This window comes from Pleurodeles waltl, chromosome 7 (genome assembly GCF_031143425.1).
Source record: "Pleurodeles waltl isolate 20211129_DDA chromosome 7, aPleWal1.hap1.20221129, whole genome shotgun sequence".
NCBI lineage: Eukaryota > Metazoa > Chordata > Amphibia > Caudata > Salamandridae > Pleurodeles > Pleurodeles waltl.
This window is the reverse complement of record NC_090446.1, coordinates 897,862,580-897,889,765: the sequence shown is the minus strand read 5'-3', so window position 1 is coordinate 897,889,765 and position 27,186 is coordinate 897,862,580. Positions and strand designations below refer to the sequence as shown.

At 45.4% G+C, this 27,186-nt stretch overlaps 2 protein-coding genes across 2 annotated transcripts in view; one reads left to right on the top strand and one right to left on the bottom strand.

Moving 5' to 3' along the window:
• Positions 1-27,186, bottom strand: part of LOC138245683 (transmembrane O-methyltransferase homolog) — a 162,445-nt gene that overhangs the window by 48,653 nt on the left and 86,606 nt on the right. The gene's annotated exons all lie outside the window — the stretch shown is intronic.
• Positions 800-26,306, top strand: PCDH12 (protocadherin 12). The gene is made up of 4 exons (XM_069199494.1): positions 800-4,063; positions 14,150-14,241; positions 15,145-15,299; positions 17,600-26,306. Exons 1-4 carry the CDS (start codon positions 1,121-1,123, stop codon positions 18,046-18,048), a joined length of 3,639 nt encoding a protein of 1,212 aa, XP_069055595.1. The 5' UTR covers positions 800-1,120; the 3' UTR covers positions 18,049-26,306.

Below are 27,186 nucleotides of genomic sequence, written 5' to 3'. Positions count from 1 at the left end.
AATTTTCACACAAATGAAGAATAAGAGAAAACAAGTGGTTCTTCAAAAATCATTATTTCTCGCATGGACATAGGCTTCGTGTGAAAACCAGTGTTTCTTCTTGACTTGTGGGTGCACCGCAGGGGGATATTGGTACGCTGGTCCTAACTAACCACCGTGAGAGGCGGTTTCGAAGGACTGAGGTTTACATTTAGAAATCTCTCATGGTGATCTTGCTAACAACATACTCTCCGACTATATGGATTAACCTCCCATGCACGGGGTCACGGATAAAAAATACATTCACAAACGATAGGGGACAGACACGCACACATACCTTTCATGCGTGACAAGCCACACATTCTTACACGTCACATGAGGTATCCACATGCACAAATATAACAACTATTTGCACATACAAACATTTGCAATTTACACAGGCACACACACAGAATCGCAAGCATCTTCTACAAATTAACCACACACACCTTCCGTGGGTTACACACAGAGGCACACCTGTCTCTTGTGGGATTTCCATTCCCATACACGTTCAATGACTTAAACACGCTCGCATACAAACCACCCCCTCTCTCTTTGTCGCCTGGGTATCCGCGCACACCTTCTGTGAGTTTAGTCCCCTCTCACGACCCCCCTTCACTGAAAGGTCCCAACGCTTCCTTCCTTTCCAGCCCGTAGGTGGGGTTTCCCTGGGAGAGCAGCCTCCTGATATAGCCCTATTGGTCGATGCGTCATGTGCCACTTCCTAACACTGAACTTTTTTCCCTCCCTCCACAAACCCACAATTGTGTGTCATCTCCAGAGTCTGCAGCTCTGCTCCGGCTGCCAGAGGCACGGGAAGCAGGGCCCATATCGTCCAAGGATCGCTGAATAGGCATTGTGGCGTCGAGGACAAAGCCATCCCGCATTCACCACTCCCAGCCTCTTCCAAGTCAAACCCGTTTGAGGGATACAAATGACTGCTCGGAGATCCAGGCAGACTGATGCTTGAAGTCACGACCTTCAGACAAATTTGAGTGCGAGAAAATCAGAAAAAGGAATTCTTTAAAACTCCAGAACCTGCTTTTTCCAGCCCTATGGTGTGGGCTTTTACTTAAATCGTACTGACCCATCAAGCGTGACAATGATTTCGAGGCTGAGAACCTTGGACCTGAAGGCATTTGCCTGGGTGCTCCTGCCCTGCTGGTGTCTGCTGGTCGCATGCGAGGAGGGTACCTCCTTCACAGCCAAGTACACCGCTTTTGAAGAGGTGCCTGTAGGCACAGTGATTGGTGTCCTACCTCGAGACCTAGGCTGGGAAGAACGGCCGGATGAAGAGTTTAAACTTATGCGGGTCCCTGGGGTACTCCTGGTCCAGGTGGGTGCTACAGACGGATCAATCTCCACTGCAGGCCGCTTGGACAGGGAACAACTCTGCCAGATGCAGCACTCCTGCTTGGTTTCCTTCGACGTCCTGGCAACAAAGGCCTTGGCACTGATCCACGTGGACTTAGAAGTCTTAGATATCAATGACCACCAACCACAGTTTCCAAAGGCTGAGCTGGAGTTGGAGATCTCCGAAAGTGCTTCCTTGCGCACTAGGATCCCTTTGGATCGAGCCTGGGACCCTGACAGTGGAAGCAATGCCTTGCAAGACTACTCTTTGTCTCCCAGTGAGCACTTCGCCTTGGATGTCATCTCGGGTTCCGACAGCACCAAGCATGCTGAGCTCGTGGTAGTCAAAGAACTGGACCGTGAGTTTCAATCTTCATTTGAGCTGGTCTTAACAGCTTTGGACAATGGCCTTCCATCAAAATCAGGTACAAGCTTGATCAGAATAAATGTGCTGGACTCCAACGACAACAGCCCGGTGTTTGCAGAAAGCTCTCTGTCTGTGGAAATCGCTGAAGACACCACCCCTGGGACATTTCTTATCAACCTCACCGCCACTGATCCTGACCAAGGTCCCAACGGTGAAGTGGAATATTCTTTCAGCAAGCACGTCCCTCCAGAGGTGCTCAACACCTTCGGATTGGACCCAAAGACTGGCAGTCTCATGCTTGATGGGCCTCTTGACTATGAAGGGAGGCGCGTTTATGAGGTGGACGTGCAAGCTCGGGACTTGGGCCCAAACCCCATCCCTGCCCACTGCAAAGTCCTAATCAAGGTTCTGGACGTGAACGACAATGGCCCACAGATCCACGTCACATGGGCTTTGCAGAATTCTCATGTCCCGCTGGTGTCTGAGGCCCTCCCACAGGACAGCTTTGTGGCCTTGATAACAGCGAGCGATCCAGATGCAGGGAAGAATGGCCAGGTGGACTGCAAACTGCAGCAGGACCGCGGACATTTCCGGTTGAAAAGGACAAATGGAAACAGCTACATTCTGTTGACTAACACCACTTTAGATAGGGAGCGTTGGGCAGAATACAATCTGACTGTTCATGCCCAAGACAAAGGCGAACCACCTTTCAAGAATATGAAAGACTTGACCATCCATATTAGTGATGCCAATGACAACCCCCCGTTGTTCGACAAGAAAGAATATGAGGTCTCAATCGCTGAAAATAACCCACGCCTTAGCCATCTCCTCACAGTGACCGCCCATGATGCTGATGTTGGACATAATGGGAGAATCACCTACAGTACTGCAGACTCACTTATTTGGGGCAGTCATGTTTCAAGATGGATCTCCGTAGATCCCAATACCGGGGAAATCTTTGCTCTTGAACCCCTAGACTTTGAAAGAGGAGCCAGGCTAGAATTAATGATTTGTGCTGAAGATGGTGGCCAACCGAGTCTATCCTCAACTGTGCCAGTGACAGTCAACCTTTGGGACGAAAATGATAACCACCCGGTGATTGTGCAACCAGCACTGCAGAGTGGCAAGGCCAGTGTCACCCTTATGGTTAATCCAGATTCTGGCCTCTTGTTGACCTCTCTGGAGAAGCCCAGCCCTGGCAGAGTGGGCTACCTCACAACTGTCGCCACTGTGCTTGGTTATCCAATGACCACATCCGCCATTGCTAGGTCGAACAACTATCCCGTTCTGAATATCATTGCCAAGGACGCTGATTCAGGCTTGAATAGTGCCTTGGTCTACTACATCCTGAAGGGAAACAAGGACAGTTTGTTTGCCATAGATAAGCATTTAGGGTTAGTGTATCTCAACAACAGCAATGCCAGCAGCCTCATTGGCAGTTCTTGGGAGCTAGAAATTATGGTTAGCGACCAAGGGGAGCCACCGCTTTACACCAAAGCACTTCTAACATTCATCTTCAGCAACCACCTGGACCACCTGAGAAACTCCGCCGAGTCTGGGAAGCTGAGTCCTTCTGTAGTGACTGTCATCTGCCTCGCCGTGCTGCTGGCAGTCTTTCTTCTGATTCTAGTGCTGCTCATGTCCATATGCAGGACAGACAGGAAGGAGAACCGAGCCTACAACTGTCGGGAGGCAGAGTCATCTTACCGGCAGCAACCTAGAAGGCCCCAGCGGCAAATCCAGAAAACAGACATCCTTTTAGTGCCGGCGCTCAGAAGCAAGCAGGAAGAACAGACCAGTGGTGGGGAGTCCACTTCCGGTGCGGAGGCTCTGGCGCGGGAAGCTGATGTGGAAGGACCCGGGGACTCCCCTCTGCAGGCCCCATTCCACCTTACACCCACATTATACCGGACTCTTCGGAACCAAGTCAACCAAGAAGCTTTGGAAGGGAACCAGGAGAACGCAGACCCCTTCAGCTGGTCTACCTCGGCCTACCGAACCCTTCAGTACCAGAGACAACGCAGTGCCTCCAGGGAGAACCTGGCGCAAGAGTCGGCAAAAACCTCGCCTAAAATTCTGACCAATCCGGGCAGCCCCCAACTCAGACTGGAAGGCGATGGCAGCCCGCAACTAGTCATCACAGATGTGGACACCTTAGGCCCGGGCTCCGGTGCCACTCTGAGGAGGCAGAAGAATGCAGACGCCAGGTGTAAGGCAGAAAAGGACCCCCGCCAACAGATCCTGAGGAGTCTAGTCAGGCTGTCCATGGCAGCCCTGGCCGAGCGGGACCGCGTGGAGCTAACGATGGACTCACCCCATGTGCAGGTAGGCTCTAGGAAGACATGGAATGAATGGACGAATAGTGCATGATATCGCCAGAGGCTACAGGCAGCTAAGAGCTGTGACCAAGCTCAGTGCATAAATTCACAGCTTTATAGTGACAGGCCCTGCTTCTAACTCTGCTTACCACAGCAAGTTTCTTACCGTTCAGCAGTGTGTGCTTTTTTACGCAGCCGCCCACTGCAACTTCTCATAGCGCCTATCATTGCAAACGTTTTACTGCTCAACAGTACCTGCTGCTCACACGTGTCTGCCCCAACTGCCTCCCATTGCAAGCATCTAGCCCACTGACCGCCAGTTCTCTAAATGTGCAGCGATGCGAGTTTCTCACATTACACACGACGTTCTGCTTCTCACGCGGACTAGCCACGGTGGCGGCTTCACATGTTGCCCATCATTGCGAACCCTACTCACTGTATAAAAGTGTTTGCTTCTCTCACTGCAAGCTTCTCACTGTCCACAAGTGTCTGCTTTCCACACTGCGAGCTATTAACTCACTGCCCTCCTGTGCCTACTTTATGCATTGCCTAGCACTGCAGGTTTCTCACACTGCCCAACAGTGCCTCCTCCTCATACTGGTCACTGCTATAAGGTTCTACCACTGCCGCCAGTGTGTGCTTCTCCCACGGCTAGCTTCACGCTGTACCTCTGCTCCACCACAATACACACTGCAAGCATGTAATTCGCTGCCCATCTGTGCTTACTTGCAGGGCCACTGGAATTATGCGGCATGAGCAGGACAAATTATGCGGCAGGATTTTGTAAATTATGCGGCGGGAAATGTAAATTATGCAGCATAATGCGGCACACTTTGTAATGATATGATTTCACTATTTCAACATTTTTAAACTTGATGTTGTCTGGGCATTGGTTGCACATTGTTAGTACCAGTTTAATACTCGAACGTAGCACTAAACGACAAAAAGGTTACCAGTCCAGTTTTGCAAAGGGCCTTTCACTGCGGGGCAACACGTGTCGCTACACTTTTAGTAACTTTTGAACCGTTTGAGCTAGAAACAATTGTTGTTAAAATATGCAGATTAACCAGCAGATGATGAATTAATTGGCCAATACGGCAAATCTGTGATTATGCGAAAATTGCGGTGGCTGTACAATCGCATAATTCCAGTGGCCGTGCGCTACTTGTCACACTTCCTGAGTGCCTGCTCCTGGCACAGCCTACTGCTGTGAACAACACACTTAGCTCAGTGCCTATCACTGCAAACGTCACATCACTGTTCTCACACTGCACACAATTGGAAGCTTCCCGTGGTGCTTATCACTGCAAACCTGTCACTGACCAACTGGATCTGCTTCTCACACTGCAAGTTTCCCCCTTTCCATGTGTTTGTTTCTCGCAGTCTACCACTGCAAGGTTCTCTCACTGTTGACGACTGTCTCCTAACCTTCCCTCTCACAACAAGCTTCTCTCTGTGCCCGAGTGTCTGCTTCCCACACTGCCTCTCACTGTACGATTCTAAGACTGCCCGCCAGTGCCTGCTTCACAAAGTGCCTAGCAGTGCACGTTTCTCACACCGCTCAACAGTTGCAGCTTCTCAAACCACCTTCCACTGTGATCCTCTCCCTGCCCACTAGTGTTTGGGTCTCCCACTGGAAACGTCTCAGCAAGTTTCGGCTCCCCAATCTGCCACCAATTGAAAACATCTACCTCAGTGCCCACCAGAGCCTCCTTGTAACGCTAGCTAGCAGTGCACGTTTCTCATACTGCCCAGAGTGGCTGCTTCTCGCACAGCCTATCCCCGGAAGTTGCACTCACTACCCATCAGTATCCGCTGCTCACATTATCCGCTGCTCATCAGTACCTGCTTCTCACACAAGTCCTCGTTAGGCACACAGTCCCCGGTGCGTGGTTCTCACCGTCCACTGGTGCTTACTGCCAGGAATAGTGAAATACGAGGGTGGACTTTATTCACATTTAGAGCTCGGTCCTGAACTAAGGCCCACATTTATACTTTTTTAGCGCCGCATTTGCGTCATTTTTTGACGCAAAAGCGGCGCAAACATACCACAGACAATTGTATTTTGTATGTTTGCGCCGCTTTTGCGACAAAAAGCGGCGCTAAAAAAGTATAAATATGGGCTAAGTCTGTCCAAATGGGTTTCCTGAAACAGAAAGTAAACACGCTGTTCGCTGCCGAGGTAGGTCACCTTCGCAGTGTTTTCATCACAGGATCATGGAACGCGCAGTCTCCGAGGATGAGGCATTCACAAGTCTTTTGGTACGAGGTGGGCATCCTCACTGCAGCAGCATCCATTGGGATAACCTTCAATATTTGTTCACTCCTGGGCCACCATGCAAAGCAACCAGGCTGTCTAGGGAATGAGTGAGTAATGTAACTGCATATTAATAAGACTTTTTTTGTTTTTACTTAAAGACATTTTTAGGCTGGCCCTTGCTGACAGCTTTAACTACCTCGTCAGCCTCATGTAATTAAATAAGCACTGGCAATGTCAATAGGTTTGACGTTGACCCCCCCCCCCACCAGTTTGACTTTATCACTGCTTATTTTGCTTTATCCTGGATTTTGCAACACATTATTGTTGAGAAAGCTTCTGGGCACTCATCAGTCTAAACAAAAATATACATTATCTAAAGCAAACATATTTTTTGGGTCTAAACAAGTACACATTGCCACAGCCATCCCAGCCACTTAAGGGAACTAATGTGCGTGTAAGGATAGAATGCGGTCACTCCCAGTGAAGTTAGCCAGTAGCATATTTTCTTCCGACCAGTATGCTGTGGTGGGTGGAAGACAAATGTGAAACATATGAATCACACAGTAACAGACCAATGGATGAAGACATCTGGTTGAAAGCCCCTTTAAGTAAATATAGTGCACATATCATTTTAATTAATTCGAAAGCCCTCGGCTAACACCAGACCTAAAAAAAAAATCATAAATAAAATATGCATACACATCTACCCACACAAAGGAGCTTTGGCGTAGTTCACTTCATCCAGTGGTCTGATCAATGGTCATTTACATTTCACCTCCACCCTCCACAACATACACACAGCATGTAGCAATAGGTGAGCCCACTTCAGCCACAGGCTGTCTTGTACTATGGTGACGGCATTTTGCTTGATAAGATACATTTTTGCTTAAAAAATTGTTTACTTCAAACCAGGGCTGGGTAGCCAATACTTTACTTTTCAATACCTTTTTCTTTCCATTTGTTAACTTTTTTTGGTCATCATTATGTGTTTAAATTACATCTTCAGATTACATTAATTCAATGCCAGTAGTACATTTTCTTTCTGCCAGTAACAATCATATTTCCTGTGATGGCCATTCAAACTAAAAAGAGGTTATATATCTGTTTTAAGCACCCCTGCTTAAAGAAAGCACCTCCAAGGTTAATTTAAAATTAAATTTGATGTTTACTTTTTACTGCAAGCATTTGGCTGCCAGATTCTCGCGCAGGCATATTTTCTTATTTATTTCTTCTTTTTCTTCGACTTTGCTTGCAAAAAAAAATAATAATAATCTGACCAACTTGCCAAGACCAGAGCTATTGGCTTTACTCAATACTTGTTAACCTTGGTGTCTCGAAGAGTTTCTAGCTCTCCTGACTGGGCGAACTACTCCATTCTTCGGACCCGTTTTCACTGTGGTTTATAAAACTCGATGCATTGAAATTAATGAAATCACTCCCACCGCAGAGCGCATTTTCTCTTACATACGGTTATTATTACCCAACTCAATATTACTCTTTGAATAGTACTTATAAGTTTGAAAAGCTGAGTCGGCCCTACTAGCTCTCCAACATGCAGGACAAATAAAGGTCTTTGCTGCCATAGCTCATCCCACACAACCTTGTTACCAGCTTGATATCACTATCTCGCAAAAGGTAAGGCATTCTATACTTGTATCTCTGTTTAGGGAAATATGGTGTCTTGTGCCTATTTTGAGAGAGAATGGTAGAAAAGTCAAATCCTCACTCGTATTTAGTTTAAAAGATCATAACGTCGTCCTGTATATGATACATCAGTCATTTATCTAGTGCATATCACACATGGAAATGCATTTAGGCTCACCCATGGCAATACCGTCAAAACATTCTGGCGAAGGGCACTCTTTCTTGAATATTTGTGAATTTATGTTAAGAAATATATTTCAATAATGATACTCAATGCAGTGATATAATTTCATGCAGGAGATTCAAACACTTGCAATTAAAAAAGGCTTAGCTTATTTGCATAACAATTTCTTTGATGCCAGAGCGTGTATTTGACTCTGGCACTGCTCTCACTATGAATCTGGTGAGTTATGCCGCACCTGCATGTGATCTATTGCATGGCGGGGGTGCAATAGGGGCATTTGAATATTGCACGGGTATAAACACAGTAAAGAGAGAAAAAAAGAGAGAGAGGAGATATGAGAGAAGCATTATAACAAACCAGGGGTATAAATACAGTTGAGGCATCCAGCACAGGTCAGCAAAAGTATTGGAGGGTTTTTGAGGGGAGGGGCAGAAGTGGACTCAGAGGTAACATAAGCAAGTTCTTCAGAAAAAGGATTGCAAGGGCGTGGGGTCCTCTGACCTCCTGGTCACCGTCTGTTGCCCTCCGCTGTGCAGCTCCACCTGTTTGCTGCTGCTGCTGCCTCTGCCACGAGCGAACTGAGAGCCTGCCTGACTCTCAGTTCGAGGCCCATCTCCATCCGCAGGCTCCTGCCTGCGCCTCATCCCTGGTGGCCTATTGGCCATCTGCGTGTAAGTATCTTCTGTCCCTCTTTACTCCTGCTCTTACTTCTGCTTTTACTTCAGTTTTTTACTTGTTTTTTACTTTTGTTTATTTTTCTGTCTTTTTATTCCATTTTGCTTTTCTTTTTTTCTTGTCTCTTTCTCTCTCCCTTCATTCTCCCCTTGTTTTTCTGCACCGCTGCTGCCCCTGCCCCTCTCCCTCCCTCCCTCCCTCCCTGCGAAGTGCTTTTCCCGCCCTCCTGCCTCCCAGCTGACCGGACCCCGCTTTCCTCCCCTTCTTAATGGTGGCTGGGGGCAGTGGGCATGCCACTTGTGCGCCAAAGGAAAGCCCATCTGTGCCCGTCCGCACCTGGAACAGGCCTAGTGCCATGGACCCTGATCCTTGCTCCATCTGCCAGTTCAACTCCAACACACTTTGCGCCCTCTACGCGGGAAGATCCTCAGCCTGCCACCAGCTGACCTGAGGAACACTCATGGACCTTTTTCGTGTCGCGTATACTCCCGCACCCTCCAAGGACCACCACAGCATCCCGTACCAAGCACGGAAAACCACCTCAGTTGCATACTCCTCAACACAAGCTCCCTCGTCAAGCATGCAGTAGAAATCTTTGACCTCCTTGACTCGACTGCCCCAAATGTCCCCTTCCTCACAGAGATGTGGATCACCTCTACCTCGGCCCCAGACATCGCCACGGCCATTCCAGACAACTACAAAATCATCCACAAGGACAGAGCATAATCTACAAGAACACCCTCTGCCTGACAACCACCAATGAGTCACAGTCTCAGCCAACCCATGAACACCTACATTTCCAGATTCAGACCAACCCCAACTCCTCCCTCCATGGCACACTCATCTATAGGCCACCCACACCCTAACCTCAATTCTGCGAAGACATCGCCGACCTCGTCGCCCCCAAGCGCAAACCATCTCCGACCACATCCTATTTGGTGACCTCAACTTACACCTTGATATCCACGATGATCCCCATACCACAAACCTCTTGGATAACCTTGCAACACTCGGCCTCAAATAACTTGTCAATGTCCCCAACCACAGAGCTGGACACATCCTCGACCCTGTCTTCTCAGCAGGCAACAAGATCACCATCTCTCACACCTCTGCACACCATTGGACTGACCACAAGTGGATCCACTTTACCTTCACGAAGAATACTGCACGCCACTCTGGCCCCCGCACCCCCAGCAAACGCAAGGGCAAAGTTACAGAAGTGCAACTCACCAACGCTGTCATCTACTCTCCCCACATGACGCAGCGGACGCTAATGAAGCTGCACGCAATCTACACCACTGGTTATCGGACTGCGCCAACAACGTAGCCCCTCCCACTGGAAACCAGCAGGAAACCGACATAGCAAAACACCTAAATGGTTTATGTTTATGACAGACCCACAAGAGTCCAAACGCTCTAGCAGACGACTGGAACGGAAATGGTGGAACAGCAAATCAACCAAAGACCGCATAGCCTACAGGAACGAAATCATCACGCACCAACAGAACATCAGAGCTGCCAAAAATGCCATCTTTTAAGAATGCCTCAGCACCAGCGCTCACAACAGCAAAGAGCTCTTCGCCCTCGTCAAAGAGTTCATGAACCCCGAGACGGACACCTCATCCATCCCTCCATCCCAAGACCTCTACGACAACCTTGGCACCTTTTTCCACTGAAAAATCCAGGACATTCCGAAGGCTTCAAGAACCAAAACCCGCCTGCACCACCCACAAATACCACCACGGACTGAGCACCACACCAGATCCTGAATTTCTGGACCCCATCACAAAAGAGGGCACCCAAAGACTCCATCTACTCGGGAGCACCCTTGGATCTGTGCCCTCATCACATCTTCAACCTGGCCAGCGCCACCAAAGCACCTGAGCTCTGCCGAACTATCAACCAATCCTTCGAGACCCCCCGCCTATGAGACTGTAAGCCCGCCGAGATCAACCCGCTACTCAAGAAACCCTCCGCTGACCCAAAGGAGCTGAAAAACTACAGACCCATGTCTCTGCTCCCTTTCCTAGTCAAAGTAACAGAAAAGGTTGTCAACCAGCAACCCACTGAATTCATCGAGATACACCAAATCCTAGACCCATCCTAATACAGATTCAGGAGCAACCACAGCACTCAAACAGCACCCTTTGCAGCCACCGACGACATACGCGCCATACTAGACGACGGAGGCACGGCCTCACTCATCCTACACGACCTCTCCGCCACATTCAACACTATCTCCCACTCCACCTTCTGCACCAGACTCCGCGACGCCAGCATCCGATATGAAGCACTGGAATGGATCAGGTCCCTTCTCACCGGAAGAACACAGAGTGTCAGACTACTGCTGTTCACGTCAGAGCCAAAAGATACATGCTGCGGGGTGCCCCATGGATCATCACTCAGCCCAACGCTTTTCAACATCCACATGGCTCTGCTAGCCAAGATCATCAAACAACACGGGCTAAACATAGTCTCCTACACAGACGATCCTCTCCCTTACTGACAACCCTTAATAGGCCTAGAGAAATTTCCACACTGGGATGAGAGCAGTCCCCGCCTGGATGAAAGCCAGCTGCTTCAAACTCAACTAGGACAAGATGGAGATCCTCGTAATCAGCTCCACCCCTTCTGCCTGGAACGACTCCTAGTGGCCCGCCACACTGAGAAACACCTCCACTCCCACAGACCACGCACACAATCTGGGCATCATCCTGGACTCCTCTCTATACATGACCCGCCAAGTCAATGCCGTCTCGTCATCATGCTTCCACACCCTCAGACTCCTTTGAAAGATCTTCAGGTGGATCTCCTCTGACCCGAGGAAGACAGTCACCCACGCACTTGCCACTAGCAAACTGTACTGCCGCAATGCACTGTATGCCGGTATCATCAAGAAACTACAATCAAGACTACAAAGAATCCAGAATTCAGCAGCAAGACTCATCCTTGACATCCCCTAACACAGCCACATCTCCTCCCACCTCAGAGACCTACACTGGCTTCCAGTCAACAAGCGCATCACATACAAACTCCTGATCCACACCTACAGGGCACTACACAACATAGGACTGGCATGACTCAACCACTGCCTCGCCTTCCACGTACCCAACAGACAACTCCGTTCTTCCCAGCTCACCGTCGCAGCCGTTCCCAAGATCTGAAAAAGCACAGGGGGAGGAAGATCTTTCTCCTACCTCACAGCCCGCACATGATACACGCTACCTCTCAAAGTCAGGCAGACCGCATCACTGAAGCAGTTCAGGAAATACCTCAAGACCTGGCTGTTTGACTGAGCAGCACACCCGCAACAGTGCCTTGAGATCCTACTGGTGATTAGCCGCGCTTTAGAAATCAATGATTGATTTGATTGATTGAATTCAACATGTATTGGAAAAGACAGTAGGGGTGGCTTCTTGAGAAATGTTTGATAATAGTTTATCAGTTTTATTTTTTTTATCCCTGCCTGCACTATAAAATATCCCATAACGAAGCAACATCTTAGGCTACAACAACATGGAAAGCAGAACGTGGGTCTCTTTCCCGAAAGCAGAGTTAATATGCACAGAAAAAGAACTGTGTTATTAAAAGGAGGCAGAAGATAAGGTGTGCATTGATAGTGGTGAACTTAACAGGCAAACAAAGGGAAATATTGCATTGGAGATACTTCTGAGAAAAGGTAAGTATTTTTGTAACATCTTTACAAAAGCTTATCAGCACGTCTTTACTTTAAACAAAATGGTAAAAATTAAAAAACATGGTTTCATGATAGCAAAGTAAAAGAAAAGGACAAATAGTGAATCACACTGTGTCTTTTACACAGTCTAAAGCTGCGGTACTTAAGGTACAGCACAGGGGCCGCATGCCGCCCTACTGGACTCTACATGTGGACCCCAGCTGAATGACTGCACTGGGCTGTTGTTTACTTCAGAAAGCACTAACATTCAAAAATAAGTTAAGTAAACGGGAAAGTGTTTATTTATAGGCTAACTGAAGTAAAACAAAAGAAGCATATAGGGTGTCTTGCAAAACGTAACTTTAGGAACACATTCATTTTTCAATACGTCTTGCAACAAACATGTAAAAATATAGTAAAGTCTCTTCAAAATTCAAAAAGTATATTTCATTTACATACAGAAGTGTTACATCTTAGTACATCAGAATATATAAGTGCATTCAGAAATATTTTATTTAAAACTGATCGTTTAAAAAATGAGTGTAAAAATATTCATGTCTCCTCACACCCTGACAACAATCCTAGTAGTGAACTAAGATGCAAGTCAGTTGCCACGTGGAACCCTCTGGGTGGTAAGGGTTTTTATTATAGATGGACAACTATATAGTTTATTAAATCAAACACAAGAGGTTTGTACAGCATATATCCTGAACTAATGTAGTCCAAGGTAATCTTATACCTCATACTGAAGAAAAAGGAGGCAAAGTGATATTAGGCAATTGCCTAGGAACAAACAATTGGGGATATCATGATTAATCCTGAGTTTTTAGGATTCACATTATGCAGTTACATTTAATTTCAATTCAATTCAATAATCAAGTCACTTCCTTTTTTTTACACTTGCATCTCCCAAGGTAGCAATAGCAAGTAGAATGGCTACCCCCTATGTGCAGTGAAGAGATAGCAATTCAGTATATAGAATATCACAATATTGTCAAGTCTGTTACTCTTCTAGAGACTAGGGGCTTAATTTAGAGGGCAGTATGGAAAGAAACTTTCACAATAACCCCATGACTCACTGACCACACCATGTATGTGACTTGCTTCCCCTATGTCCACCGTAACCCCCCACAAAACCTATCTCCCACCCTGCTGCCATTAATGCAGCCCTCAGGCACACCACAGACCATAGTTGTAGCACCTGGGGAAATGTTTGAGAGTATACATGCTCTCAGGCATCCAAGTAGCAAACACTCCCTCAAGCAAAAAACACATAGCAAGCAATCAACTTCTGGCTGCAGTATTGGCATTACAATTATCTTGCAACTGGGGCCTTGATAGGAAGTGGAAGGTTGAATCCATTTCAACAATATGATTGGTTACATTTCACTACATATGCAAGTGGGCCATTCTACTGCAAAGCCATAAGGTCACGGAAGCCCTAAGACTGAGTACACACAGAGCTAGGGTCACACACATTCAAATTTCAATGTACTATTTCACTTAAGTGTCTGCAGAGAGGCTGCCCTTCACTCAGCCATGCCTCTGTTTTGTGGTAAATGTAGCGCCTGCATTTCCAAACCATTGTCTTTTAAAATGTAACATTCATTTGAACAGTCTCCTAATACTGTGCTTCACTTTCTTTGTTGTACAGCAAATCTCCCAGCTGCTATCCCTGCTGCACCAGGGCCAGGTGCACCCCAAGCCCAACCATCGGGGGAACAAGTACACAACGAGGAGTCCAAGGTAAGCAACAAAACTGGGGGTGGTAAGAACCATACTGGAGTCAGTAGGACACGACGAACCAGCACAGGTGGTGTGTTTCATTTATCAATTTACTGAAGTGTTTAGGTGAGCGCTGGACTGTGACCACTTTGTGTCTTCAGTAGGGTTACTAAATTGATTTATGTCAATGGTACACCACAATTTATGTCCTCAGTTTTCCTTTTACAGATTGTTCTTATCAGGTGCGTTATTCCAGTTGCCTCAGGTAACTATAGACAAACCAGATGCAAGTTATCTGTAAAAAGTTCAAGCCTGATAAATAAATGGTCTGTTGACATGGAGTGATCTGATAACCCTAGACTGTGCTAAACAAAAAAGATACCTTTGGCTACTTCGGGCCTCAGATCCAGCTCTACCAGATCCAGCAATCACAAACAAATGCTTTCCAAAGACTACAGGGTCAACCAACGGAAAAGCCTCATATGTGTGCCTATTAATGAGGTCCATTACGTTGGCTAGCACAGCTCCTGGGTCTGGAAGGTGGAATAGTGAACCCACTGCAGGGATCTGTGTTTGACCCGGTGGTCACAGGTTGTTAGCCTGGCAGGTCCAACATGAGCTCTACAAATACACCTGTTAGGTCTAGTGTGACAACCGGCCCGTCCTTTTAGCCATATTTCTTACATGTCTGTATGGGCTTCTGAGCTCCAGCACACTAAGTACGGTGGAAAAAAAGCAAAGACTATCTGAAGGTGTCATCCATGACATAGGGTGATTGGGCATCTATGCGGCTGCTGAGAGGAAACATGTTCTGGTACAAGTGGAGGTAGGATTGATCAGATGCTCGCTACATATCAGGGTAACAAGGTCTGCCTGTGGAAGCCTCATCCAGAGTCACAGGATTTGGTTTGCTTTTTCTAACAGGAGTGCAACACAGGAGGCAGACTGGATGAGCACAAAAGACAGCGGGCATGGAGAAAGTGAGGCTGGAGACTTGGAGTCAGAGATTGGTGGAGACCTAGCTGCTTCTCACCTGCTGCTTGAAGATGGCCTGGAGAGCATCCTGGATACAGAGGCCAGTGAGTATCAAATTTTGCTCTTATCCTGTGGTGGGCAAGTTGTTGACTTGTTAAGGGCTGCCCTGCAGCTTAATATCTGTGAAACCCAGGCAGGCCGTCATGTCAATAGGCACATGGCCAACCGAATGACTGTGGGACTCTCTGGCATGTGGGCAAGGTTTCATGTCACAAAGTGGGTTGATAAAAAATAATTGGGTTCATTTTTCATAGAAATTGGCAGACATATGCATGTGAATCATCTAAAGGTAAAAATGCTAAATCTGAAATTATGAGACTCCCCCACTACCTGGCATAGATGACAGGAGATGGGGACTAGATATCATATCATATGCTGATGACACACAACTTATGATTTCAGTTGGGAATTATGTGGAAATCTATAAGGAGAGTCTAGCAGGCCACCTTTTGGAGGTGTCTTGCTGGATACATGCAAAAACACTGTTTAAAGTTAAATGGGGATAAAACAGGGGTCATCTTATGGAAAAACACTCTTAGTTGGGAATAACATCCGGTGGCTCAGTTCACAGGACACCGCCTGACACCTGCCAAATCTGCTAGAAACCTGGGCATCATTGTTGATGAAACTCTATCTATGAGCGAATAAGTTAATGCAGTGGGGTCTGCAGTGGGGTCTACTTTGGCCTACTAAGGATGATCTGGATGATGTTCAAATGGGTGCCCCATAGCTGCAGGAAGACCATTGTACAGGCTTGGATAGCTAGTTGTCTGGATTATGGCAATTCACTATATGTTGGAATGGTTGATTATCTGTTTTACAAGCAGCAGACCATTCAAAACACTGCTGTGCAACTGATTCTTGGTAACTCATCTAGGGACTGTGCCTCCACAAGTCTGGACAAGCTTCACTGGCAATCAGTGTAGAAGCAGGCAGAGTCTATGCTACTCTGCCATACTCATAGGGCTGTTTATGGCACAGATTTATGGAAAAGATTGTGTTTAGGTTTTCAAGCTTCCACCAGAAACTTCAAGTGGCCCTAGCTGAGTTAATCTCTCGCCTCAACCTTGTAAATAGTGACTCCTGTACGCAACACTTCGGAGACAACAAAATGCCACTGTGTGTTCTCTCTGTAGTCATAAATGGTAAAACATGTGACACTGGCCAAGAAGAGCCTTCAATGCCGGTCAGTAATACCACATATCCAATCAAGACGCTCTCTCTTGCTTGGAGGCCAACTTTTAGTCAAGAACTTTTCAAAAGATACAAGGCCCAAGAAGGTAGACAAGTTAAATTGGGAGGTCATGCTATTTCTCTTGGTGCATCAAGGGAATGCCCCAACTCCTGTTCTTTGATAAACTCCTTCGCTTCAACTGCAGGCTTAAAACATACTTTTTTGGGAGTCCTGATTATACTGACCTACAAGTTTCTTGCTCTTTCAAACTCTTTGCCATCCTGGTTCGCTAGCCTCCCAGCACATTGAAGCAACCTCCACAATGTAAGTGTGCTTCATGAAAATAGCAAGAGAGATTTTCAGCCATTCCTGATTTTTCACTCTACAGCGCTAGACATGTTTTCTTTTTCGTCTTGTAAGTATAAGCTGCAAATCTCAACATTCTTATTTCTGTTGGAAACCAGGATTAGCTGATGGCCATCTTTGTGCAGCATCCATTAATAGCATGCAGAAAGGTATCCGTATAGGCGGACACAGTATGTTAATTTCTCTCTATGCAGCCAACATCCTATTGTATGTCAAATTGCCTGATCTTGACCTATACCGGTGCTGAATTACAGAGATGGTGACCCAAGGCAGAATATTTGTGTTACATATAAACTGAAATAACTGAAATAAATCTGAAAAATGTCCTCTGACACCAGGCACACAACAACCATCTCTTGACTATCCAAGGGTTTAGAGGGAGGATTCTGTACGATATTTTGGGATAATGGTGCAAAGGGATTCCAAAGTATACTTAACTTCACATATATGTACCTTGATGATTTCGTGAATTAATATATGTACTGAATTAAAAGTTTTAATTCTATTTCATTAAGGAACATATATGGAGTTAAGAACTGTAAGTCTATAGCTACCTGCATGATATTGTGGTAATCAATGTTTTCGCTATTATATTTTTGTAGGGCGATATTGTTGTAGTCGATATTCTAAAATATAATTGTACAGCTCTCCAGGCCCATCCAGTCTACTTATTACTCTGTTTTTACTGATATATTGAGTGTTCTTGCATACCAAGCACTACTGTTTCCTTGCTTCTGTGTCAGGCCATGTATTAGTCAAACACTGCTGATCTCTTGTTTTTGTCTCCTGTGACCTCTCTGCCAGGATATGAAGTGGATCATCTCGGAGAGACAGACACCGCATGGATGGCGAGACTCTCTCTCCCACTGACTGCTGACTACAAGGAGAACCTCTTCACTCCAGCCTCTGCCAGCATCCCTGAGAACGAGCCTGCCTTAGCGACCAGTGCAGAGAGAGATGAACTAAAAACCTTCCTCACATTTGGCAAAGCTGAGGCCGAAAATAGTGACGAACCCAAGCTGGCTGGCAACTTTCTGTCAGAGATGAGCTCCCTTTTTGAGATGCTGCTGACACAGAAAGCTGATTCCCACGCTGCCACAGCCTCCGAGGTGCTCCTGAGGCTTTCTGCCTGCAGCAGGACTCTTGGGTTGGACATCGGCAACAGTGTGGTGGTGGAAAATGAGTTGGGAGGCCCTGTAGAGCCTCCGAGGAGCCCAGGCAGGACTGAGGTGCCGCGGTGGACATCTGAATGAAATGTTGGTAACTTTTAGTCAGTGGGCAGGACCCCAGTGGCAGTGACAACGCAGATAAGACCACCTGCCATTTTGTCTGCACTCCCTAAGCAAAAGTACTTCGCCCAGCAGGGCTAGTGACCCAATGAATGGTCTAGATCTGAGACATTCAGGAGAACTGTATCGTCCAGTACAGAGAGCATTCAAGAACCACAGGTCATCATGCAAGACTGCGGTGGTCTGTGGTGAAAGAGGGTCTCACCTTTCTCAGAGAAATCTGTCACTTGCTAAACTGTAGACTACATGGGCCTTGTGGTGCTATGTTAACGAGGGGTAGGTGCAGGTTGGGTCGGCCTGTTAGACCTGGTTGAGGATTAGACTCTATATGTGAGTAGGTTGCAGGCAATATCGACCCTTGCATTGTCCGCAAGTCTCCATTCATCCAATATTCTGTAAGTGGATATTTAAAAGTGAGTAAAGAAGGACACGGGTCAATTCGTCTGTGCACGATGGACTATTTGGAGACCACAAGCACATGGCCAGGTTTTCATGGTGGCCACCGTGACCATGATAGGAAAGCTCTGTAATGGACATACACAGACTGCCTTACTTTCACTACATGGGTGCCAATTGTTATTGGTGAAGAGGAGCAGGGCATACATTCATGTCTTCAATGGTGCTAATAGTGGGGCTGGGTGCTGAATACCACACTGTGCCTCCCCTCCACTATCCCATGCTATACATAGGTGCTACTTATAGGGGTGGATGCCATGGGCCTCTGTGAACACAGGACTCAAAGCACTGCTTGCCCCTTCATTCCAGGGTGCACATGGGTATTTCACTGCTTGCTTCTCCAGAGAAAGTGGTTGAGGGCAGAACGGGTCGGCGTGGTAAACTAGCTGCGAGACAAGGAGTTCTGGTGGACCACGTGGGCTCTTGCACTATGGAACTCAACAGTCCCATCAAATGTATACATGGGTGGTGAGAGCTCCCAATAAAACCAGTGTGTCTGCGTGTAAATGGAAGAAAGGCCTCCTGAAACCAAGGAAGGTCCACATGTTCATTAAGATGGTAGCAGCCAGAGTCGGCTTATTTCAGCACATAGTGCTAGCTTCAAGTACACCTTATCACACACAAAAAAACCTTAACAGGAGATACGCAAACGGATCATAACACGGCCAATATGTTCCCACCTTGCACCATTTTCCCCTCCTACCGTATTATAAACCTCACACTCCATACGGCTTTGTACACAGCAGATGCTCACAGTGTGCCATCTAAACTGCTACTCATATGTTATTTACCTTTTAGCTTTATGGTGCGGCTTGCTTACACTTCTAATGTTTGTTTAGATGAACAGAGTGAATTTGGGAAGCACTTGGACTTGCGCGAGTAATGTTTCAATAACCTGTTGATAAAACAGTATCGCTCATTGGGTCTGCAGTTATTTTGCCCGTTATACTCACTCTCTTTTACAACACGGAAGCCTCGCTCCTCACCCTTAGTTTCTAAGTTGGAGGGACCACGAACACCAAAGTTCTTCCTTGTTTGTGTGGCTCCTTCTACTTTGGCTTCTAACCTCCCGCCCTGTTATTTTGGTTAGCGCATACAACGAGCAATGGGGTGCTTTGGGATGAAGGTGCAAAGCAAAACGGAGAAACATTCTGGTACATTTCGGGTTGTTCCGGTGGCATGTGACCGCAAAGCTAAGGTTAACAGACGACCCCATGTCACGAGAACCAGGTGACATTCAGCCATCTTGTATCCCCACACCTGACCGGTACGATGGCAGTGGATGCTTCCCAGCTGACCCTCCCACTGCTAGGTATGTGCGAGGGATCAATAAACCTCACACATTGTACTGAATCTTATGGCGAATGTAAGTACAGTGAACCCCCTGGTACATGCCCTTTCTGTGGAACATGTATCACTGGTTCAGCAAGTGCAGTGTCATTGGGGCCCAAGGGTCTGAGGGGCTCCCTGCACCCTAATTACAGATTTTTTTAAATTAACAAACAGGCTTTGGAGGCTCCATTTCCAGGTCTGATTGGTAATGGTGCTTATGCCATTCAGGGTGAAGATAGTTTATTCAATAAATACTCGATGGGGGCTTTGGTTCAGCTCCCATCGGACACTGGTTTCCTTCGCTCAGAAACCTTCTGTCATTGGTTTGAGACACTGTAAATCACACATTAGATCACACAACATGAACATTTTAGTCTCACCTGCTTACTATTGGCTGTTTGGTTGTCGATTTCGGCCTCCACTGGAAAATGAGAGGGTCTGTTTTATATCTGAGAAATACACTTTGTCATCACACATTTAATTCTTTATCTTATCAATGCATTTTATATTCATTAACCTATCCATTTTAGGTCTTGCTTACAGGTTGAAAAGACCTATTGTGGGCAATACTCAGTGCTTAATTTGGAAAAGAATAAGTGCAGCAGCCCAAAGATTTGTACAAAAGCCTGTGGTGGAAACTAATGAATGTAGGGTGCCGAATGCGAAGACTGCATAGTCTTGATTCCATTTCATGCCTCTTTAATCCACCACAAGACACTTTCTGCCTCTTTATCACACTCTTGCAGGTTCTTTTTAATCCCAGCTTTCTCTCTTTGTTATTGTTTTTCAGTTTTTCCTGTCCTGCTTCTTTCCCCATCTGTGTTTTTTTCCCTTGCTCTGGATTAAAGCCTGTTGTGGAAAAATAAGTACCAGCCCCAAAACATCAGTGCTGATGGGCCCACCTTCAACTGCCAGCTCAAATTACCTAATACTTACAGTGGCCTTTGGGCCAGCCCATTGCTTACCATTCATTAGTTTCTGGAGAACCTCATTTGCTTTATTCGTATTGATGGCTTCCCTTCCTCTTCTTGCGTTTGTCCCTCCTATGGAGATTTACCTATTGATTGGATGGCTTTTATCCTTCCACAGTTCACTTTCAGAAAACAATGTTTTTCTTTCTTATTTAACACTCCATGGGAGTGCATGCCTTTTGTTGCTTTCTCACTTGTGTGCTGCTTTTTTTTTTTTTTTTTAAAGCTTTTTTAGGGGGCGTGGAGCTGTAATTTGCTTTTAAAGTATATGCTTTCATATAGATTGTTTTTTAATTTACTGCTTCGACTGGCATCCACCATTTGCAACAGTAAGTCTTTAAAAAAAAAAAAAAAGTAAAAAGAAAATGGCACTTGCGTCATGCCGAATGCACAGATACATGGTGACATCATCATGCTGGGCCAGCGTAGTGTCAAAACACATGTGGTGCATCCGTGATAACACATGCGACACATGTGCATATTTCATTACACATTTTCTTTTTTGCAAATGCTGCAGAACATTGGCAAAAAATAACTGGCAAAGCCATAAGGTCTGCTGAAAAGGAGACCTGTTGGCTTTGCAAATGCTTGTTTCAGTTGTTTTGCACTACAGAAGGCATTTTCCAGTGCTTTAGTGACCACTGAAGTGCGAGCACCAAACCTACTGGCTTTGCCAATGCTGGTTCTTGCTTGCATCAGGCCACCTAGCTACGCCAAACTGTTAATTCATGTCATGTGCGCTAAAGAAAAATCTACAAAGTTTGCAGGGTCTTGATGCGAAAACATTCTGTAATTCAACTCCATCGGTTCAGCTGTCCCAAATCAGGTGTTAGGTGACCCGCCAGGCTTTTTACCTCACACCCTTCTTCATCCTCATTCTTTCAGTCTTTAATTTATAATTATATCAGAAAAGTTAAAAATACAGTTGCCAGAAGGCATAGGTAAGATAAAGAGCTGTGATTTTGAGGTGCATCTTCCTAACTGCCCATCACTGCACTTTTTACAGGTTCCATTTTCAGATTTTGGCACAGCAGGTCCTGAAAAGGGCCTGAACTCCCTGGAAAACAAAATAAAGTGAAACATGAGGGACTGGAAACGTTTGACAGATCGGCAGCAACCCACGGCTACAAAAACACATCAGCAACGAATACTTTCCACAGCAACTGCTATTGTTTGTTGATCAGTAAGGGGCTGAACCATTCTGCACCCCACACCTGCCTCACCTCCAGGGCATTAACATGCTTGATGGGAATGTGCAAACTCTAGCGATCAGCATTGGTACTTCCAAGGCACTATACTTAAACAGAGACAGAGAGCAATCCAAGGTCGGGTGTAAGGATGGTGCCGTGCTAGTCAAGTTAATGTAAACAAATTGGGGAATAGGTAGTGTCTATTATGATGTCAGTAGGCACTTTTGTACGCCTAGATTTTATTATACTGCAAAGATGTAACTCCTGCTCAAGCAGTATCTGGCGTGCCAATGTAGTGAAGTGTTTATTCTAAAATTAGTCCCTGGTGCCACCAATAAAACCCTCTAGGTGGCCCAGAGTGCATGGCCAGGGAATCTGTTGTTCCTTATCGAGGTGGGCTAAAGTGTTTAACAAAGAAACCCATTTCCGCTCCTTTCCTGAAGTGCAGGAGTGAGCCTGATGTCTAGAGGTTGTGAAACTTGAAAGAAGTTTTCCTTTTTTTATTTCTCACCTCCATACAGATCTTGGCAAACAGGCCTACCTTGTGCAATATATAGAAGGCTTTGTTTCTGCCCCCGATTTTAAATGTCTTTCTTATCTAGCTCTCGTCCCTGCTCATGATTCAATGGCTTTTCTTTCTATTCTTGTGATTGTCCTCTACAAGGAGCATTTCGGCCTCACCGTGGTTTGACTGGATGACAAGCATCCTTCTACTACTGATGTCAGATTTTGCGTTACATTGCTTCAGAGGTACTATTTTCTCTCTTTCTTTCCACTCACTCGTTCCTTTCCAGTCTGTGTTATTTAAAAAATAAATCCCCTCCCAGCGACCTAGTATGCACCAGTATGGCAGCCATCTTATAATTAGTTTGGCTTAAAAAAAATCGTTCCAAAATGGCCACCGTGCGTATGGCCCTTTTGTTAAAAAAAAAATGCTTTGGCAAATATAATGGGCGTCATAGGCAAAACCTATTGGCTTTGCAGATGCTTGTTAATTTCCGCTATTGGAGTGGTGTAGTTTCTTTCATTCGTCTCAATAAAATGTGTCCTAAGAAACTGTGGAATCAGGCTATGCCATTCTTGCTCCCACTAGGTTATTTATAATTAAGGCTCTCCGTTTAAATTTTTTAAAGATTCTTACACCTTAATACAGACAGAACAGAGTAGGTTTCCTTGTAGTTATTTTTAAATAATGCAAGTATATAGAAAGCTGACCTTCATTTGAATGTTTCTCCAGGCTGTCAATCATGGCCGCAGGCAAACAGCTGTGCAGGCTGGCAGCATAAAGAGCTATAACAATGTATAAGAGTTTGTAATAAATTTGAAGTCGCTATAGAAAAGCATGGGAGCCAGAAGTACAACACTAATGGTTCAAATGAGCCTAGTGTTCCAATGAATATGGCTTTTTTCACAATAAAACCCCACAACCCCTTGTGTGGAGTGTAGATTCATCAGTTAAAGAGATACCTGTTGGCACTTCGGTTTTTCATGGATAAAAAAGGTAAATGTGGATAAATATCAATAAGTGGAGAAAAAAAATAAACACAGAACAATACTGCTAGAAATGTAAAAATATAAATACTATAAAATGGAAGACGCGTTAATAATGTGTTATTATCAAAGGTAAAACAGACTATGTATCAGACCTGCATATTACAGACAGCTGTTCTAAAAAAGAGACCCCAAAACAAGATTCCTTAGGGCTGCTCAGTTCAACTCACATATGGCGAACACGTATGAGGATATATTGAGCCAGCTCACAACAGGTTGCACAGCCTGATCAAGGTTAAGTACAGATACTGCTCTTTCTGTGGAAATGGTTACTCATATGTACTGCCGCCGGTGGATGTATGCACCGCCTTTTGATCTTGAAACTAATAAAAAATAAATTAAAAAAAGAAAGTTAGGCAAAGATGACGTTCCTAAGAACTCGTTCTAAGTCACCAATAATAATCCTAAACGGGGGACCCTAACGGGGGTATACAGACCAGAGATGAGGTTCATACCGATGGTGAAGAGTATAATTAGGGAATTTCAGAAATCCTTCAACAAACACTGGTAACTTCTAACAACTGCATCCTGTAAAAAGCAATTAACAAGAAACCACAAATGACCTTCAGGAAAGACACCACACTCAGGGACTACTGCTGCCAATTGGAAGTCAAGGGGAAAAAACAAGTCTTAAGTAAGTTACAACATAACAGGACTAAATCCTTCTTGAAATGCCAGTCCTGCCCATCTGCAAATCCAGTGAGTGAACGATAGCAGAGATTAAATGTCAGGGGAACACAACTCACGAGATCTGCCATTGTTCAACCTGCATCGGCAGTTATGTAATTTACATTGCAAATTATTCTGATTACAAAGACCGCATGAATAACCCTCCTTAACTTTCCCTCGTCTAGCAAAGCCACTGTATTAAGCAGTCACGAGAGCCATCATTTACTATGAGCAGGTGCTGTGTATGGGTCCTGGGACTCCGATAGATGCATTAAGACTAAAAGTTTGCATAACCAGCGTCGAAGCTGCAGTGCACGTCAAACCAGTTGTTTACTGGGCCAGATTTTGGGCCAATCCTGCTTTCTAAATGTGCTTAAACGTTCTCAGTGAAATTGTGAACCGCAGGATCTCAGCAAAGATCGACTAGCCGGATCACAAAAAAAAAAGTTCTGGAAAGAATAGGCTTGCATGACCTCTGGAAAAACTTCTGCTTGATGTCGAAATCCACCATAACCTAATGAAAACAGCTATTGTGAAGACACCCCTGAGAGCCGGCTCATCTCAGTTAGCAAAGGGAAGATATCACTGACATATTTGAACTAAAAAAATCGAGTCCCTTGAAAATTACCTACAGCCATCAATTGAAGAAAAGTCTTTACCTAAAATTTGCATTAGTGATTCTTCCTATCTTGAGTTTTTTTTTTTAAATGGTCTGCTTCTGAGAACACTTTGGACCTCTGTGACTGCCACTTAGGAAGACCTAAGCCGAGCCGGCTCTAGGGCGGTGAGACCAGTGCCACCGCACCAGGTGCTGACTTCTGGTGGGGGCGGCGTGTTTTCAGGTATATTATGGTTTTAAAAGCACCTGTTGCGGCATTCCTTGCCTCCAATAATTTTCAGGCAACAATAAAAATGTCAAAATAACTCTGGTGATTAATGTTCTGTCTGAAGAGGGATCAAAGTTTTCTCTAGTGGAGTTTTAAGGTAGCACAGAGGGTTAGTATGCCTGCTGCAAAGATCCTGTACCATGCAGTCTGTGCAGTTTCTCCAGCTCGGCTGTTAAACACAGCCGGGTTGGAAAAACCTGAGTGCAAGTGTGTTTGGCCAGCCTCAGATGGCTGGCCAAACACACTTTCACTCTTCGTGCACCCCCCGCCCCTCCCCAAAAGGTCCAGCCCCACCCCTCCCTGTACTGATATGCCAGAAGCAGAAAAATAAAACAATATAAAATATTGTTTTATTTTTCTGCATCCGGCACTGCCAGTGGGTCGATGCTCGCCGCCCCTGGTTATTTGGGTAGAAATAAATTATTCTTATTAAAGAGAACCTCCAACCATAGTGTTACATTTTAAATTCTGAATTTGTGCTTCTCCAGACCAAGCATTCTTAAACTCTACAGCCTACCAGTATGGATGACATGTGACTCCTACACCTTTTAGTCCTGTGTCTTATCTAACATTTCTCATACACTGATTTACACACCTATGATTAATTTTCTCTGTGTAATTGACTGGAATGTACAGTGCTCTGACATCCTACACTGGTATGAGTGGCGCTATAAAACTAATTAAATGCATCTGAGAAAGAGCTGTTATGGAGGGATCAGGGGCAGTTTTAAAGGGTGTTAGTGAGGGAATCCGTAGCAGAAGTGGTCTTTGGGGGACACTAACAAACATTGTCACACAGGTCGCCCCCAGCGCTAAGGCCAGCCCTGGAGCTAAGCCATTTACTCCTTTCATGCTGTTGTGTTTCAAAACAATGCGACATTGAACACAATTCATTCACCCCATATTTCGGAAACACAATGTAAGAATATGTAACGAGGCTCTGGATTTACGCCAGAGGAGCGATTCACAGGACATACATTTTACCAGTCGCGTATATGGTCTGCTTCTGAGAACAAGTGAACAAGATAAGATGTAATGACTCAATCGAATAGTAGTAAATATCAAATAATCGAAGCTTTTATGTTTATGAAACACTATTCTACTTTATTTTTATTTATTTATGTATGGCTATCAGCTGAAACAATACATTTAAATTAAATTATTACATTTAAAATTAAAGTGTGGACAGACCTATATTTAGTGTGTCGACTTGGCCAATTACTCTTGTAGAAATTGATGTTATACAAACATGACTGAAGTGTATAGAATATATGCATTATGAACTTTGACAAAATTAAGGGAAAACGATTTTTAGCTCAATATTTATTTTACAAACAAACGTGTATGCTCGACATAAAGGCACCTACTGGAATTTAAAAAATGCAGAAATACTCTGTAAACACATCAGACGAACTGAAATGTTTGATGCAGAAACATTCCACCACTTGCCTGTCATACCAACAACAGTAAATGCAACCCTGCCAAGTGACACTCATCACGGGTTAGTCTAACTCGTTTTTTAAAGTTTCCCCGCATCGCCGCATTAATTATCACGCCTTTATACCTCCTATGTATTGGTCGAGGTACTTTGCTTTCACTGCAGGATGTGCAGTGTGAATGTTAATCTGACTAATCTTTGTGTTTACTTGGCATTGCAAGCCAGGCCCAGGGAAGAGGTGACTGGGGTTGCTGTGGAAACCGTCTCTGGGCCCAGCTTGTACAAGGTAAAATTTGTACTCTCTGACTTCTTGCTGTGATTGTTCGCACTGGGCATGCAGTTGTCATGGGCATGGACTCTTTCCTGCCCAGACAGGATGGCGCCAGAAACATGATAGTCCAGTGGTTCTGAGCAGTACTCTGAGCAGCATGCAGTAACACTCAGAGTACGAGCTTTGGAGATGCGCCCTACCGAACATAGGACTGGCCGGATCCCAGCCAAGATCTACATAGTAACAGAGCTCTGGACTGGGTCACCTCCTTTCTCACCGGCAGAACCCAGAAAGTCCGCCTCCCCCATTCCGCTCAGAGGCCACCAAAATCATATGC